This window comes from Carettochelys insculpta, chromosome 2 (genome assembly GCF_033958435.1).
Source record: "Carettochelys insculpta isolate YL-2023 chromosome 2, ASM3395843v1, whole genome shotgun sequence".
Classification (NCBI taxonomy): Eukaryota; Metazoa; Chordata; order Testudines; family Carettochelyidae; genus Carettochelys; species Carettochelys insculpta.
Window position 1 is genome coordinate 220,590,967 of NC_134138.1, and position 13,532 is coordinate 220,604,498.

Sequence of the window (13,532 nt, forward strand, 5' to 3'; positions counted from 1 at the left end):
TTTGTCTGCTCCACTGATGGGGAGTAGCACCATCCAGCCAGGGCTGACTTTTTGGTGGTCACTTAAGTGTGTTGGTGCCACATAACCAGTGCCAGACATTCTAGGTCTTGCTCATGCTTAAAAGGCTCACGTCAGGGCTTAAAGTTCTTACAGATTTGACGCTTATCCAGAATGCGCCCCTCTCTCAAGCCCTTTAGGCAGTAATCATGCAGGTTGCTTGTGGCACACTGCATACTGTTTGAAGCTTTTGGGACGGAGGCATAGCCTGGGACCTCAGGCAGTAAGCCCTGCAGCATGGGAGCTTATAAGTACTCTATCTTATCTATTTGCTAAGTACTGATTAATTGAACTACTTGAACTTTATTTTACTGGAAACCACTATGGAGTATTTTCATGCACAGCAAGAAAACACAAGTGTTCCAGAAATCATCATGGAAGGGGCAAAGGAACTGAAGGGGCAGCTGGGCTGGTGACTATATATCACACTATGAAGGCACCACTGCAAGGGGCACCAAAGGTGAACCCCAACAGATACCACCAGGGAAAAAAACTTCTGCCCTGTGTCTACATGTTCCCCTTCCTTTCGAAAGGGAAATGTTAATGAGTGGGTTCAAAAGATGCTAATGAGGTGCTGTAATGAATATGCAGCGCCTCATTAGCATAATGGTGGTTGTGGCAATTCGAAAGTGAGGCTTTTCAAATCGCGTGCCGCCCGTGGAGACGGGACCTTCCGAAAGGACCCCCCCAGTTTTCAAAAGCCCTTTTTCCTATCTGGTGATCAGAAGAAAGAAAGGGGCACGTGTAGACCCAGCCCTGGTAATGAAGCGTTTGATGTACTTACACCTGTATTAGACCAGATGTGAGCAAGCACTTGAAGATGATTAGGGTATTCAGGTTTCCTGCTATTTTTACAGTTTTGTGACTGTGTAATTGACTATTGAAAAACCTATTGTAATGACTGTTCAATAGAAACTGGTTATTGTAGTGACAGTCCTGACTTAACAGCATTCCTTCAATAAAAAAGCAAGTTGCATCTATTGTTATTTAAGCAGAAAACATTCCAAATTATCTTGACAGCTCCTCTTCTCATATTTTCATGTGCTTATGAAAAGTCTTCTCAGTACAAGCCTGAGTTTATTCTACAGTCTCTACTGGATTAGGCTGATGATTTATTCAGGACAGATGGTATTAAGTGGGCAACAAGCCAATCCTGATTGGGGCACATGGGTGCTGCTATTGTATGAAACAAAAAACCCAACATAATCAAAAATTGCACTATTGTGCAAAGAGCCTGCTTGTTCATTTTAGAATGAATATTTCACTTGACAGATTTATTAATACTGATTGGTGAAAACTACTATCATCTGTACAATAGTAGTGAGTACAATTTCCACTGTTTTTAGTGTGTTTTAATTATTTATTTAATCTGGCATTTTACTGTGATAAATGGAATATGGAAACATGTTTCTTGACCTCTGAAAATTAGTGACTCAACTAAGGTTTTTAGCCAAGGATTTTCAGTTGGTGTTTTCCATAAACAAGCCAACAGATTTCCCTTATTAGAAAACAAATGCAGAAGGCCTATTATCTAACATTAACTATACATTTATTTTCTAATGGAAATATATTTGCTTTCAGGAAGGCAAAAAATTCTAGGCCAATCTCTGTGTGCTGCACACATGGTAAAACCATATTAAAAACCAAAAGCAACAAATGATTAGGATGGGAAGGAAGAACAGAAATAAGGAATATCTGAGACATTAAAAAACCAAACAAACAAACATGCAGGACAAGAGAAGAGAGTGGGTGGATGGAACAGGAAAGTCCCGAAGAAACTTCAATAAAACTAAAAGGTTACATTGTGAAGTTTTCGGTTTCTCTCATCATGTATCTGTCCAGAAGTATTTTCTAAAACTTGGGGCAGGATATTTGATGACTAACACAAATGTGCCTGTTACTGGTCAGAAAGTTCAGCAAGTAATAATCCACCAATAGTATGACATGCCAAGCAGAACAGTGGCCATAACCAAGAGCTGCTTAGCACATACCTTGGAAGTTTTCTGGAGATCAACTTTCAGAATTAAGTATTTTAACGTTATGAGAAAAGGTACAAAATAGAGATCAACATCACTGAAATGAACTGATCAATTCAACACCTGCTATCTGTCCTTGGCTGTTCACAATGCCTGCTTTTAAAATCCCTGCAAAGTAAATGTGCACTGACTTATTCCCTATGCTTTGACAATCCCCAGAGATCAAAAGATGATGGTTTGTAAAACTTTTCCTGACACTTAAGATGGCAAATACTCTGAAATCTCCTTGCAAGTCCAATAGTAACACAGTTATACTGTTATGGAAAAATCTATTTTAAGACGAGTGAACATAACATGTAAGACATTTCCAACAGCTACAATTTAAAAATATGTTGTAATATACAACTACATCATGGATGTAATGTATATCACTTTATATTAAAATTCCAAGTCTTTATGTAATATTAGTTTGGGAAAAAATGGTTAACAAAGAAATTATACGTGTCAGAAACAAAAATGAATAAAAAGTAAGAGGGTAAAGGAGAAAACAGAGACAGAATATAAAACTAAAAGCAAGAAATAACAAGAGAACAAAAAGCACAGCATGAGAGCAGGAAGAAGTGACATAAATCAGTCAAGGAAGGTGGAGACCCAGAAAATGCACCTAAGCTCAGAAAAATACTTCCTGAGAAGCAGCATGAGAAGCAGTGCAACGGATCCCCCGGGACAGTTCAGAGCCATTAAGGCACCAATAAAATGAGAACCCATCCCAGGCATCAGATGATTAGGTCATTTACAATGTTCTCCAGATATGGACCTCATTATAGAAATTTCAAAGGAGTCAGGTACTGGCAACAGGAACTGGGCACCTAACTCCCCTAGAAACCTTTGAAAATCCCAGCCTTAGGCTGTAGCTTATTACATGTAAGAAAACTGCACAGACAAGAAAAAGTAACTATGTAAAATCTTCATGGCAAACATACCTGATAGGCATCTACCACCAAATCATTGAGATTAGTTGCTTGTGATTCTATCTGTCTTGCAACAGTACCAGGCAACAGAGGCAAAAGATCCTATGAAAAAAAATCCAACAATTTATTTGCATTTACAATCTTAAGACTGCAATTTTGTTTTAAAAGGAAAACTATTATGACGTTCAACACACCTTATACCAATTAAACTGGTTTCCTTGTACTGCAAAGATAACATTGATATTGTTGTCTATCAGTTTTTCAGAAAGTTGTCCAAGTGATGGATGTTCCTGAAAAACATCACGCACCTATAAAAGGCTGTAGTTTTTGTAGACAAAACCCATGTTAACAATATGCTGTGGTCTCTGAGCAGTGAAATAAACATACACAGGAGCCATTCCAACCTTGAATACATAACAAAAATTAAATTAAACACATATGATTCATGGGGAAATACAGGACATTAATCAGGACTTGGTCCAATGCTTCCTAACCTTTTGATAGACACACCATCTTCCATTGTATTGCTTTATGGGCTCTGATCCTCTGATGCCAGGTCCTAGTACCATGGTTGTTGCCTATTGTCTTCCTCCCCTAAACCTCATATTATTTTGTGCCTGTTACCTCCCCTAAACCTCATATTATTTTGTGCCTGTTACCACAACCCACCTCTTGTCTTGTTTTCAGCCTCCTTTCCAGTGTTTATTGTTTCCTTCTATTGCTTGTTCCTAAATTGCTACATTCCCTTATTCATTAGAGACAACATGATACTCAAGATAAAAGGTGTAAGGACATATAGGAGAGGTTGCGGCATTTGTCAGTGTTTCAATAAGGGCAGCCTGTATATGCCTTTTATTGACAAATGAAATGGTCCTGGAAGCAGAGAATAGCTGTGCTAGTGCCAGTAAGCTGCTGCTTTCACTTGTGGCACCGAGGGGCGTAAGTTCATAATTCAGCCACAGGAGGCTTTATCCATAATTGCTGGCATAAGATAGGTGGAGTTGTGAAACTCATCCCCTGCCATTGCTTTCTTCCTATTCACATTATTCCCTCCCACCCTAGACTAAGATAGCAGCACCCCAGGGGCCCACCACTCATGTTCCCTCTAAGCTGAGTGCTTGGGCGGCCACCCAGGAGAGATTCAGGTGCTTCCCAGCTGACTAGCAGAGCACCCACAGCCATCCAAAGTGGCAAGCATGTATGTCTATTGGTGGTGCACATTTGCACATGCCTTGGTGCACATAACAAAATTTATTTTGCCCATGGATGGTAAAAATTAGAGGGAACATTGTCTACCACTCAGCCAGAGAACCACTGTCTAGATCAAACTCTTAAGACCCAGAAAGGAAATCAGCTCTAACAAGGGGAAGTGACTTTTCTGGGCATATTTGTAGCAAACTTTGGCATAAAGCTATTTTGGTAGCCTCATGTTGCACTTCCAGAAAACTCAGACTGTTGTAGAAAAACTATTTAGCAAATTGAAAGAAAGTCTACTTATAATAGGTCTCTCAGTGCCTTTATAAGATGAGACCACCCAAACAGCACCATTGCTTGTATGGATGCGGGGAGGGGGAGTAAGTTTTGGAGATGTCATTATTGGGATCACTATGGGATACTAATGGGAAGACCAACTGTACAGTCGCAGCTGCAACATTTCCTGTTTATAATGGCAGAGCAGCAAAACATGTTGGGTGCAACAGAGCTTAGCTTTACTAAGAACAAGTGCAGTCACCACAGGAGATTTGAAGTCCATTCACAAAAAAAGGAATTGTGTTTGTAGATACAACATGCTTTTTATAAAGTTGCAATACCAAAATGGTCTAGCATGAACATGGCTTACTACAGCTGCTAAAATACCATTTTTGTGAATAGATTCAAATCACTTTTGGCTGAACTTTATTTAAAAAAAAAAAGAAGAAAAAATTGAAACAAATTGAAATTCTTTCCAGTAGGGAGAAAAATGAAAAATCAATTGTGGTTTGAAATAAACCATTTGTTTCCCCTAGATTTTTTCAGTTTGGTCACTGAATTCCAGAATCAATGATTCACTCAGCTCTATTTCTGAGTTTGTACAGCCCAGGTCAGTAGTCAAATTGCAGCAGCAAATGGTCAAGCAAGGTCAGCCAGAGGCAAAACTGAACTCAATGGCAAAACTCTTAACACGTTCCATGGAAGCATGACTAGGCTCCAAGGTCTGACGACACAAGCTGTCACTCGGAGCTCACTGAAGTCTTAGGCAAGTTATGTTTTGTGGGATTGGAGCCCAACTCTGTAGCTAGTTAATTTGTAAGTGCAACTACAGGTTACAAATATTTTCATTTTGCCTTACTATTATGTCCAAATTTGCTATGTCATGTATTAAAATGTCATTTTATATGAGCTTAAAAATCTACTTAGTTTTTTTAAAAAATCCAAAATAAAAAAGTCAGCAGAAATTTGAGCAATTTTTCTATTAAATTACAAATGTATTACAATATAAAAAGGTGCAGATGGTAATGGAATTAGTCATCTACATCTTTTTGCTTCCTGTAAGAATCTTAGTATGTTGCATGCATTTTAATCTTATCTTTTCTCTTGACTAGCCAGGAAAATGTAGTCCCTTGGTAGACAGCCTGGGAGTTAAATCACTGCTCTCTCCTACTTATATTTACTGTTTTTTTGAGTTTAGAAGATAATTATCAGAGACACTAAATATTTCAGGGGAAAAGGGGAGGGAGTGAAACAAGGACATTTCTAATTAGAAATGGGAAGAATCTCCTTCTTTCCCATCACTCATATTTTCTTTAGTACTGTAATAAAAGCCAGAAAGGAAAAAAGTGACAAACTGGAAACAATTTCCATCTTAAAGGCAAGTATCTGTATGTAAATACAGTGGAATTCTCTTAACTGGCACAGCTAAGTGAAAACAGAAACACACATTACGCTCTCTTCTCTTATTCCCCAGTTTATTTCTAGAGGTTAGCAGGAAAAGAGCTGGATGGCAAATGGTTCTTCTATTTTATAAAAAATACTGTTGGAATGTGACCCATTAGAGAGAGAAATGAAACCAAACACAAGTATGTATGTGTAAGCACTGTTTTCTTTTGTAGGATGTATCTTAGAAAGAGGAAAAACAGTCATGCCTTCTTTCTAAACCAAAGCCAAAGTTTTCTTTTTTGTTTTTGCTTGTTGTGTAAAAAAGTCAGCATTGTGTCTGTTTTTTTTAAGGGTCTCTAGGTGACTGGAGGACTAGTAGGATTATCATAGATTTCAGGAAAGTAAAACAATCAATGGGGAGGAGGAGGAGGACAATTCTTCCAGATTTTAAAATCTCTGTTAAAAAGTGATAGTCCCTAAATTACATGTAGAATAAAGGGAAACCTCCATCAGAAATAGGGTAGAAAGACCTAACAACTCTGATATTCCTGTAGTAATCAGGAAACTAGAAACACCTAATAAGTCAATCTTCCCAGGTGTTCTATATGCAATAAATATCATCAATCCCTCTTTCTCCCAACACCTTGCTGATCACCCTTAGAAGAAAGTGAAACAAATCTGATTTATGAAAAGGACAGGCAAGCAGCCTGTAGTGCACCAACAAACTGAAGAGCTTTTAGATCTTTTTGATCTCTAAGATCTGGATGACAGAGAGCACCTGACATGCCACCTACTCTGTATGGATAAAAATTACAAAGAAAAACAAAACAGCAATTTGTGTAGGAAACTACACATCAGCCCTGCATGTTTACACGTTATGCTGTGGCATCACATCTATTCCAAAAAGGTCTGATATTGTGAAAGATCCACCGCATGGATAAACTTTCCCATTTCTACTGCTACACAACTTCCCACAGTTCTTTATGGAACAGCTTATGACATGTGGAAAGAGGGTTAGCAGAGCAAACATGCCTTTCTGTGGAAAAATCATGGATGACTTAAACTTGGGAAGCTAAACCTACTGCCTCATCCACAAAAACTCATCCACCAAAACTCGTGGCAAGCTTTGACCCTATTTCAAACAGAGGAGTAAGACCCCAGAAAGCTTTTAGTTCAGAGAGATCATTTAAAGCACTTTCTGCAATCAGCACACATCCTGGCTTAATAAGGTGTCTCCATTTTTTGTTTGCTTTGTTTTATACTGGTGATAGTTGCAGTTGAAAACAGATACATTAGCTAAATTCTCAAAAATTACAGAAGACAATGGATTTGCTTTGTAACAGATGCACTGTTTAATATATGGAGACAAATTATCCTGTTATAATAGTGCAGCTCCTCTGAAATAAAAGGGCTTATATACCAGTGGAACTGTAAAGACACTGTTACTCACATGTATACAGTCTTCTGTTCTGAAGCTAGTGGATTACTTTCATGAAACTGATTAAACGGAATAGTTGTTTACAACATTGGACCAGTATAACAATACTGAAACCAAACAGGCTAGCCAAAGGAGAATAAACAAGCCTGATAAGCAAAGGGAAATACACAAAATGTGACCAGGGAGTAAATTAATGAAAGAATGTTAGATACTCTGAAATCCAAACAGCATTCCAGACTGCCAAGCTTCTAAACACCCACTTCTTTTGAGAAGCATTTCAGCTTCAGTGGTCACACAACACAAAGTAGCTGTGCTCAGAGGTATTTTACTGCTTTTGTTCACATACACATTTATGTCTATTGTGCCATTCCTGTGTACACTGAACTTTCGGAAACAAAGTCAGCCCTGGCATACATAGATGGGAATTCTACTGTTTCAATGGGGACAGCTGCCATCTTACACTACAGCTAAATGGATGTCTTACAGTGTGAGCTCCTGGAGGCAGCATTACCTGTTAGCAATGTTTATCTCATGGATGGTGCTAAGTTGCAATGCCACTGCATAAGCCAAAGACCCACCTGCTATTTCATATTCCTGGTTGCTGCTTATTTGATGCTAACATGGGCTGGGCAGTGATTCCCCCAACTGAACCAAGATTAACCAATTTCAGTAAACTCTATGGGTGTGAGAAAAAGGGATTTCCGAACCTGTACTACAGCGCATGCATTATTGAAGATGACTTTTAAAAGACAAAAAAAAATCTTCTGAATATAAACAGCTTATCCTTGTAAGCCTGTGTGTTTGATGTATTTTTGCATGAATACATAAAACAGTAAATCATGCCATGTTGAATTCAGATGCATCCAAATCTGTGCTAAGTCTTTAAAGTCCTCTGGCACAAGACTCCTTTGAGTGTGCCAAGTTCAAATTAGTTTGTTACTATTATACATGAGCCTTCCTGTCTGGTTTCTACAAGACCCTATCCTCTATTCCTTTCAATGCCACCAACCATCCCTGACCTTTAAACACTATCACCACTGTTTGATTTACTAGGAATACCTGCAAACTAATGGAAAACTCCTGCAAATTCCTACAATATTCTCATGCAGAGTAATGTAACAAAATGATGATTTCCCTTCTCTTCTTTTATTCCCTATTAAACAGATGCCGACGATCCATCAGATGGTAACTTACCTGCTGAAAATACCCTGCTACATTGTGCCTTGCAGAACACTGCTGACCCTGCCAAAGTGTGTTACTGAAATATTTTATATTGGATAGAAAGATATCAATTTTACTTCCATCACACTTGCTCCTACAGACTGCTTATTGAGGTAAATATTGCACATCTCATAGAGCTGGAAGGGACCTTGCCAGGTCATTGAGTCCAGTCTGCTCCTTGCCCTGACCAAGCACCATCCTCATTTTTAAATCTATGTGCACCAGATCCCTAAATGGCCCCCTCAAGGACTGAGCGCACACCCCTAGGTTTGGCAAGCTAGTGCTCAAACCAGTGAGCTATCCCTTCCCCCAATGTTTTACTAATTTAACCCTAAAATCTTGATTTTTAAATTTGATAATGTATTGACTTGCCAAAGATATCAGCGTATGACATATACTTTACCATACTTGTTGCTTTGATGTACACATTATCTTTCAGATGGCAATTTCCATCATTTGGAATTACTATCCCAGCCAATTTACTATCAAGGGCCAGATGAGAGGTCTGATCTGTCATCACAAGTAGTAATCGTTTTGCTTCTTTGCGCCAACCAATATGGCTCTAAAATAAAAAGTAAGCATGAAAATGAAATTCAATTCTTAATGCTATAATGAGAAAATATGAATAGGAAGCACATTGTAAGTCTACTTTCAGATACTGCACTGCTTAAAAAAACATGAACATGGAAACTGTGTGTAAACACACACTAGCAGATAAAGTGGTTAAACACTAAGGCTATGGTTACACTAACAAGTTTCGTCAACAAAACCCGTACAAAATAGAATTTGTCGACAGTACCTCAAACACAGCACTTTTGCCAGCAGTGTTTTGCCTCAAAGCTTTGAGGCATAACGCTGCTGTCAACAGGTTCTGTCGACAAAAAAGCTCTGTGCACACTCTGCTGGGCCTGCTCTCAACAGACAGAGCATCCACAAAAATGGGAAGCCCTGTCTGCTGTGCTTTGGGGTGCCTGTTTTGTCAAGAGAGTGGCTGGGCAGTCTGGCTGCTCTGTCAACAGAGCTGAGCTTTCTCCCAATTGGTTTTTTGTGTGTAGCTGCACTCGGTTAACAGAAGTTTTGTCAGGAAATCTCTTTCAACAGTGACTTCTGTCGACAGAGAGCTGTTGTGTAACTGTAGCCAAATTCTTTACATATGGGGCTGGGTAGTAGTCCCGATCCTGCAAAGCACTTGTGTGAGCAAAGTTCTGCACCTCTGTAAATGCTTTGCAGGATTCAGGTCTACGATTAGCAAGTCCATAAGAAATGAGTTCTGATTGTCTCAATATATCTTGGAGCAGATGGATTTATTATCCATTGACTAATCTCCATTTTCCCCCCAATACATTTTTTTTTCAGTCACCACACAAAAATCAGATCAGAAATATATGTTGTGAAATATAAAATGTGCTGGTACAGCAAAACTTGCAGATTCCATTTGTGATGTTAGTACCTACCAACTCAATTGTGCAGTGTCTGTAAACTTCTTTGACTCAAGATCACTACCTACAAGGAACACACAAATTCTCTGAAGGAACGCAACACGTTTTTGAATATGCTTGATACCAGAGTCAAAAATTCCTTTTGCTACACAGCTTCTCAAGAGGGACATAAAACATAGCACCAGTTAGGATATTGCATTATTCTGATAAACACAATTTAACACAAAAAAAAAATCACAGCTATCAATTTCATCATGCTCCAATGCTGTCAGGAAGCATGGCTGTATAGCAGGGTTAGGCAATGAAAAAGCACCAGCCTGCCAAGATTAGTTCCTGTTGGGCTGTTGCTGCTATATTTATCTGCACTTCCACAGGTTTTGGGTAACTGCAGCTCCTGTTGACTGTGGATTGCTGTTTACAGTCAATGGGAATGGCAGGAAGTGGTGCGAACTGGGACACAGCTTCCTGCCACTCCCACTGGCCACGAATGGCTATCTGCAGCCAAAGAGAGCTACAATCACCAGATGCATGCAGAGGTGCCGGTAAATATAAATGCAGGGGCTTGCCAGACACTAACCCTGGCGGACCAGTATTTGCCCACCCCTGCTGTATAGTATTTAGCAATGGGTCAAATCCCAAAAGATTTATTCAGAGTCAGTGATGACTCAGGCAAAACTACCAGCAAAGTTGGAGTTTTACCTGAGCAAAGGCTCCAGAGTTTGCTTCAGTCATTTTTATGTAACATGAGACATTTACCCCGCATTACTCAGGTCCTTAATTCAATTAAGGGTCCTTTATTTTTTAATATAAAAGGAAAAAGTATATGTTTTATTTAAATGCTTTCATTTTTCAAAAGTGTACTATTATTTTTATGAAATTTATTTTTATTTCAGACTTCAATAAAAGGGATTTAATTTTTAGTCTTTGTTAAAACGGGAATTCCATCAAGTATATTTTTTCCTTCATCACTATAAACACTCATCATTTGCTACATTTTAGCATTAAAGGGTGATGGTGGATTTGGTTCCTTCCAATTTTCAAACTTTAAGCATTAAATTAGCTGTGCGAAAATACAGCACTATTTCAAATTTCTGTTTTATCTGTTTTCTGTAAGGTTTATTGAGAAGCAATCCTATTCCAGGTTTATCCCATTTTTCTGATTCACTTTGGTTCAGTCTTTTTCAACATTTACTCAGTTATGCCAATTTTGAGGACTCTGGTTGATTTGGTGATTCTGTCTCTTTTCTGTTTGGTTTTAGGGGATGCAATCCCATTCCAGGTACACCCTTTTTTGTTGGCACAAGTAAAGCCTCACGCTGTTTTAAGTTATAATGAGAGGAAGTTGTATACCAAATTTGGTGGTCCTAGCTCTTATAATTTTGGAGTTCTTGGTCAAGCAGATAAACACTCTCAAATACATAATAGATTATAGGTCTAGACTTCTGGATGGTAACACTGATAGTAATTTACTTCTGCCCTAATTTTTCATAGATTCTAAAGCCAGAAGGATCCACTGTGATCATCTATTCTGACCTCCTGTATAACACTTCCCACAAAACATCTCTGAAATAATGCCTTCTGAAATAATGCCTATATCTTCTATAAAAAAAACCACCTTGGCTTGATTTAAAACTGGTCAACAATGGAGAATCTGTGACCTTTGGTAACTTGTTCCAATGGTTAGTTACTCTCCCTATTTAAAATCTGAAGTGTGTAAATGCACCAAATAGGTAGAATGGTTCTGCTATATTAAGTATGGTAAGTAAACCCTCACTGCTTGAAGAAATGCAATACACAAGTAAAGTACTAATCCCCTAATCTCCTATGGTCAGCCCCACTCCTCAGGGCCCTCTGATTTAGCTAGAGAATGGAGTGAAGCACAAAGCAATGCACAACTGAGAAAAGAAGAGGAATAGAATGGTGGTGCCGAATAGACTGGTCTAAAATTATGACTTTATAGTTGGGGTCTTAGTCACTCCCTCACCTCGAGGATCAAGATCTTACTTTCTGTGGCCCCCGCTTGGAGGCATTGGCCTTCCATGCTTTTGTAGACACACTCCCAGCACTTCTCCCCAAAGTAGAGTGGAAGGGCCACCCACAAAAGGGCCATCTAGACTGCTGTGAAGGTTGGGTAACAAGCCAGGTTCCCTCTGATCTCTGACAAGAAATAAAATTGAAGGGCTGCCTGAGCTCAAGTTTAAAAGTTACAGGCAGTAACAGTCTGTCCCATTCCCTTTTTTCTTACTCAGCCCCTTCCACCATTCCTTCTGCCCCTTCACCTATTCATTCATTCATTCAGTTTCCTCTCCTCCTTCATCACAATGACACACACTCATTATCTCTTCACCTCCACCACTCCACTCCAGCTCCAGGGCTGCCAAGTTCATGCATCACATATGACACCCAAGCATTCGGCAACCCAGGCACACATTCAGCTGAGTTGCAGAGCTGGCCTGTGGCTTTTTCAAGCTGCAAAGAGGTGCTGAGGTACATGCTCTGCAGACAAGTGCTCGGCCTCATATCTCACTCTGTCCCTGAGTCAGGAAGTACTAGCTGCTGGCAGTGGTGATGATGAAAAAAGCCTGTATGGGGACCAGTGGCTCTTCCAGCCTCACTGCCCGCCACAATCAAAAGCCAGCCAACATAGGCAACATCCCCCGCAAGAAACCACTCCCAGCTTGCTTCCAGACACCCAGGCCTCACCTAACACAACAATGCCATAGACCGACTTCAGCAAACCCAGAAACTTCCTCCTGCCTACTCCCTCCACTGCTGCCAAAATTAGTGCTGCTCCATGTCCTAACCTGCCTTTGCTTGGGACAGGTTATGTCAACAGTCACATAAAGTATTTTGGCATATGCAAATTAATTCATTAAATAATTACAAAAAATGTCACGGGGAACTGCACAAAATTTATTAGCTACGACTCTGAGAAGCACAGATGAGAATGGTGGGTTGTAGGATGGGGCTGTGAAGTATTACCCTAAATAATTAAAGCTAAACTAAACCTCTAAAATTAAAGACCAGAGATCATGTTGTGATATGGAATACTGTATTTTTCCTCTCAGCATTTTTATTCTCTTATTTGTCATAATGGCAATTAGCAAGGAGTGTCTTGCTCAGCGCACGTTTGAAAACTTCTATTCTCTAAAAATTATTAATTAACTTACAGCTCACATTTGATATGAAATGCACATTGTTCCCATCCATTTTAATTCACAATTCAATTAACAGGAAGGACTGTCTATACTCATGAACATTCCATTCTATTATTTTGGAGGCATACGACCTCTTTCAAACTTGAATGTCGTAAGTATGGAATGTATCCAGTGATCAACACTTAAATGTGACAAATCCTGTCAGAGCTTCTGTAGCAGCTGTGAACAGGATCTCTGTGTTTTGTGTTTTTTGTTTACCTGCTTTACACTCTTCCTCTTTTAAGTGGAAAGGGGCCCACACTTAGATCTGTTTTAGGTGGGTTGTTTTTCGTGTGATTATTCTCCCAATTTATTCTCCTCTTCTAAAAGAAAACGTATAACAGAACCACCATGAAAAAGAAGACTGTTCTGACACT

The 13,532-nt window shown here is 39.3% G+C and overlaps 1 protein-coding gene across 2 annotated transcripts in view; it reads right to left on the reverse strand.

Moving 5' to 3' along the window:
- The window catches only part of ITGB8 (integrin subunit beta 8), a 91,900-nt gene that overhangs the window by 32,606 nt on the left and 45,762 nt on the right, over positions 1–13,532 (reverse strand). Inside the window, exons 6-8 of one of the 2 annotated variants that reach the window (XM_074984649.1) lie at positions 8,923–9,081; positions 3,199–3,294; positions 3,017–3,106 (exon numbers count right to left, since the gene is read on the reverse strand). In XM_074984649.1, coding sequence (XP_074840750.1) covers positions 3,017–3,106; positions 3,199–3,294; positions 8,923–9,081 — 345 coding nt within the window. The remainder of the gene's footprint in view (positions 1–3,016; positions 3,107–3,198; positions 3,295–8,922; positions 9,082–13,532) is intronic. The other variant, XM_074984650.1, reaches the window with a different exon arrangement.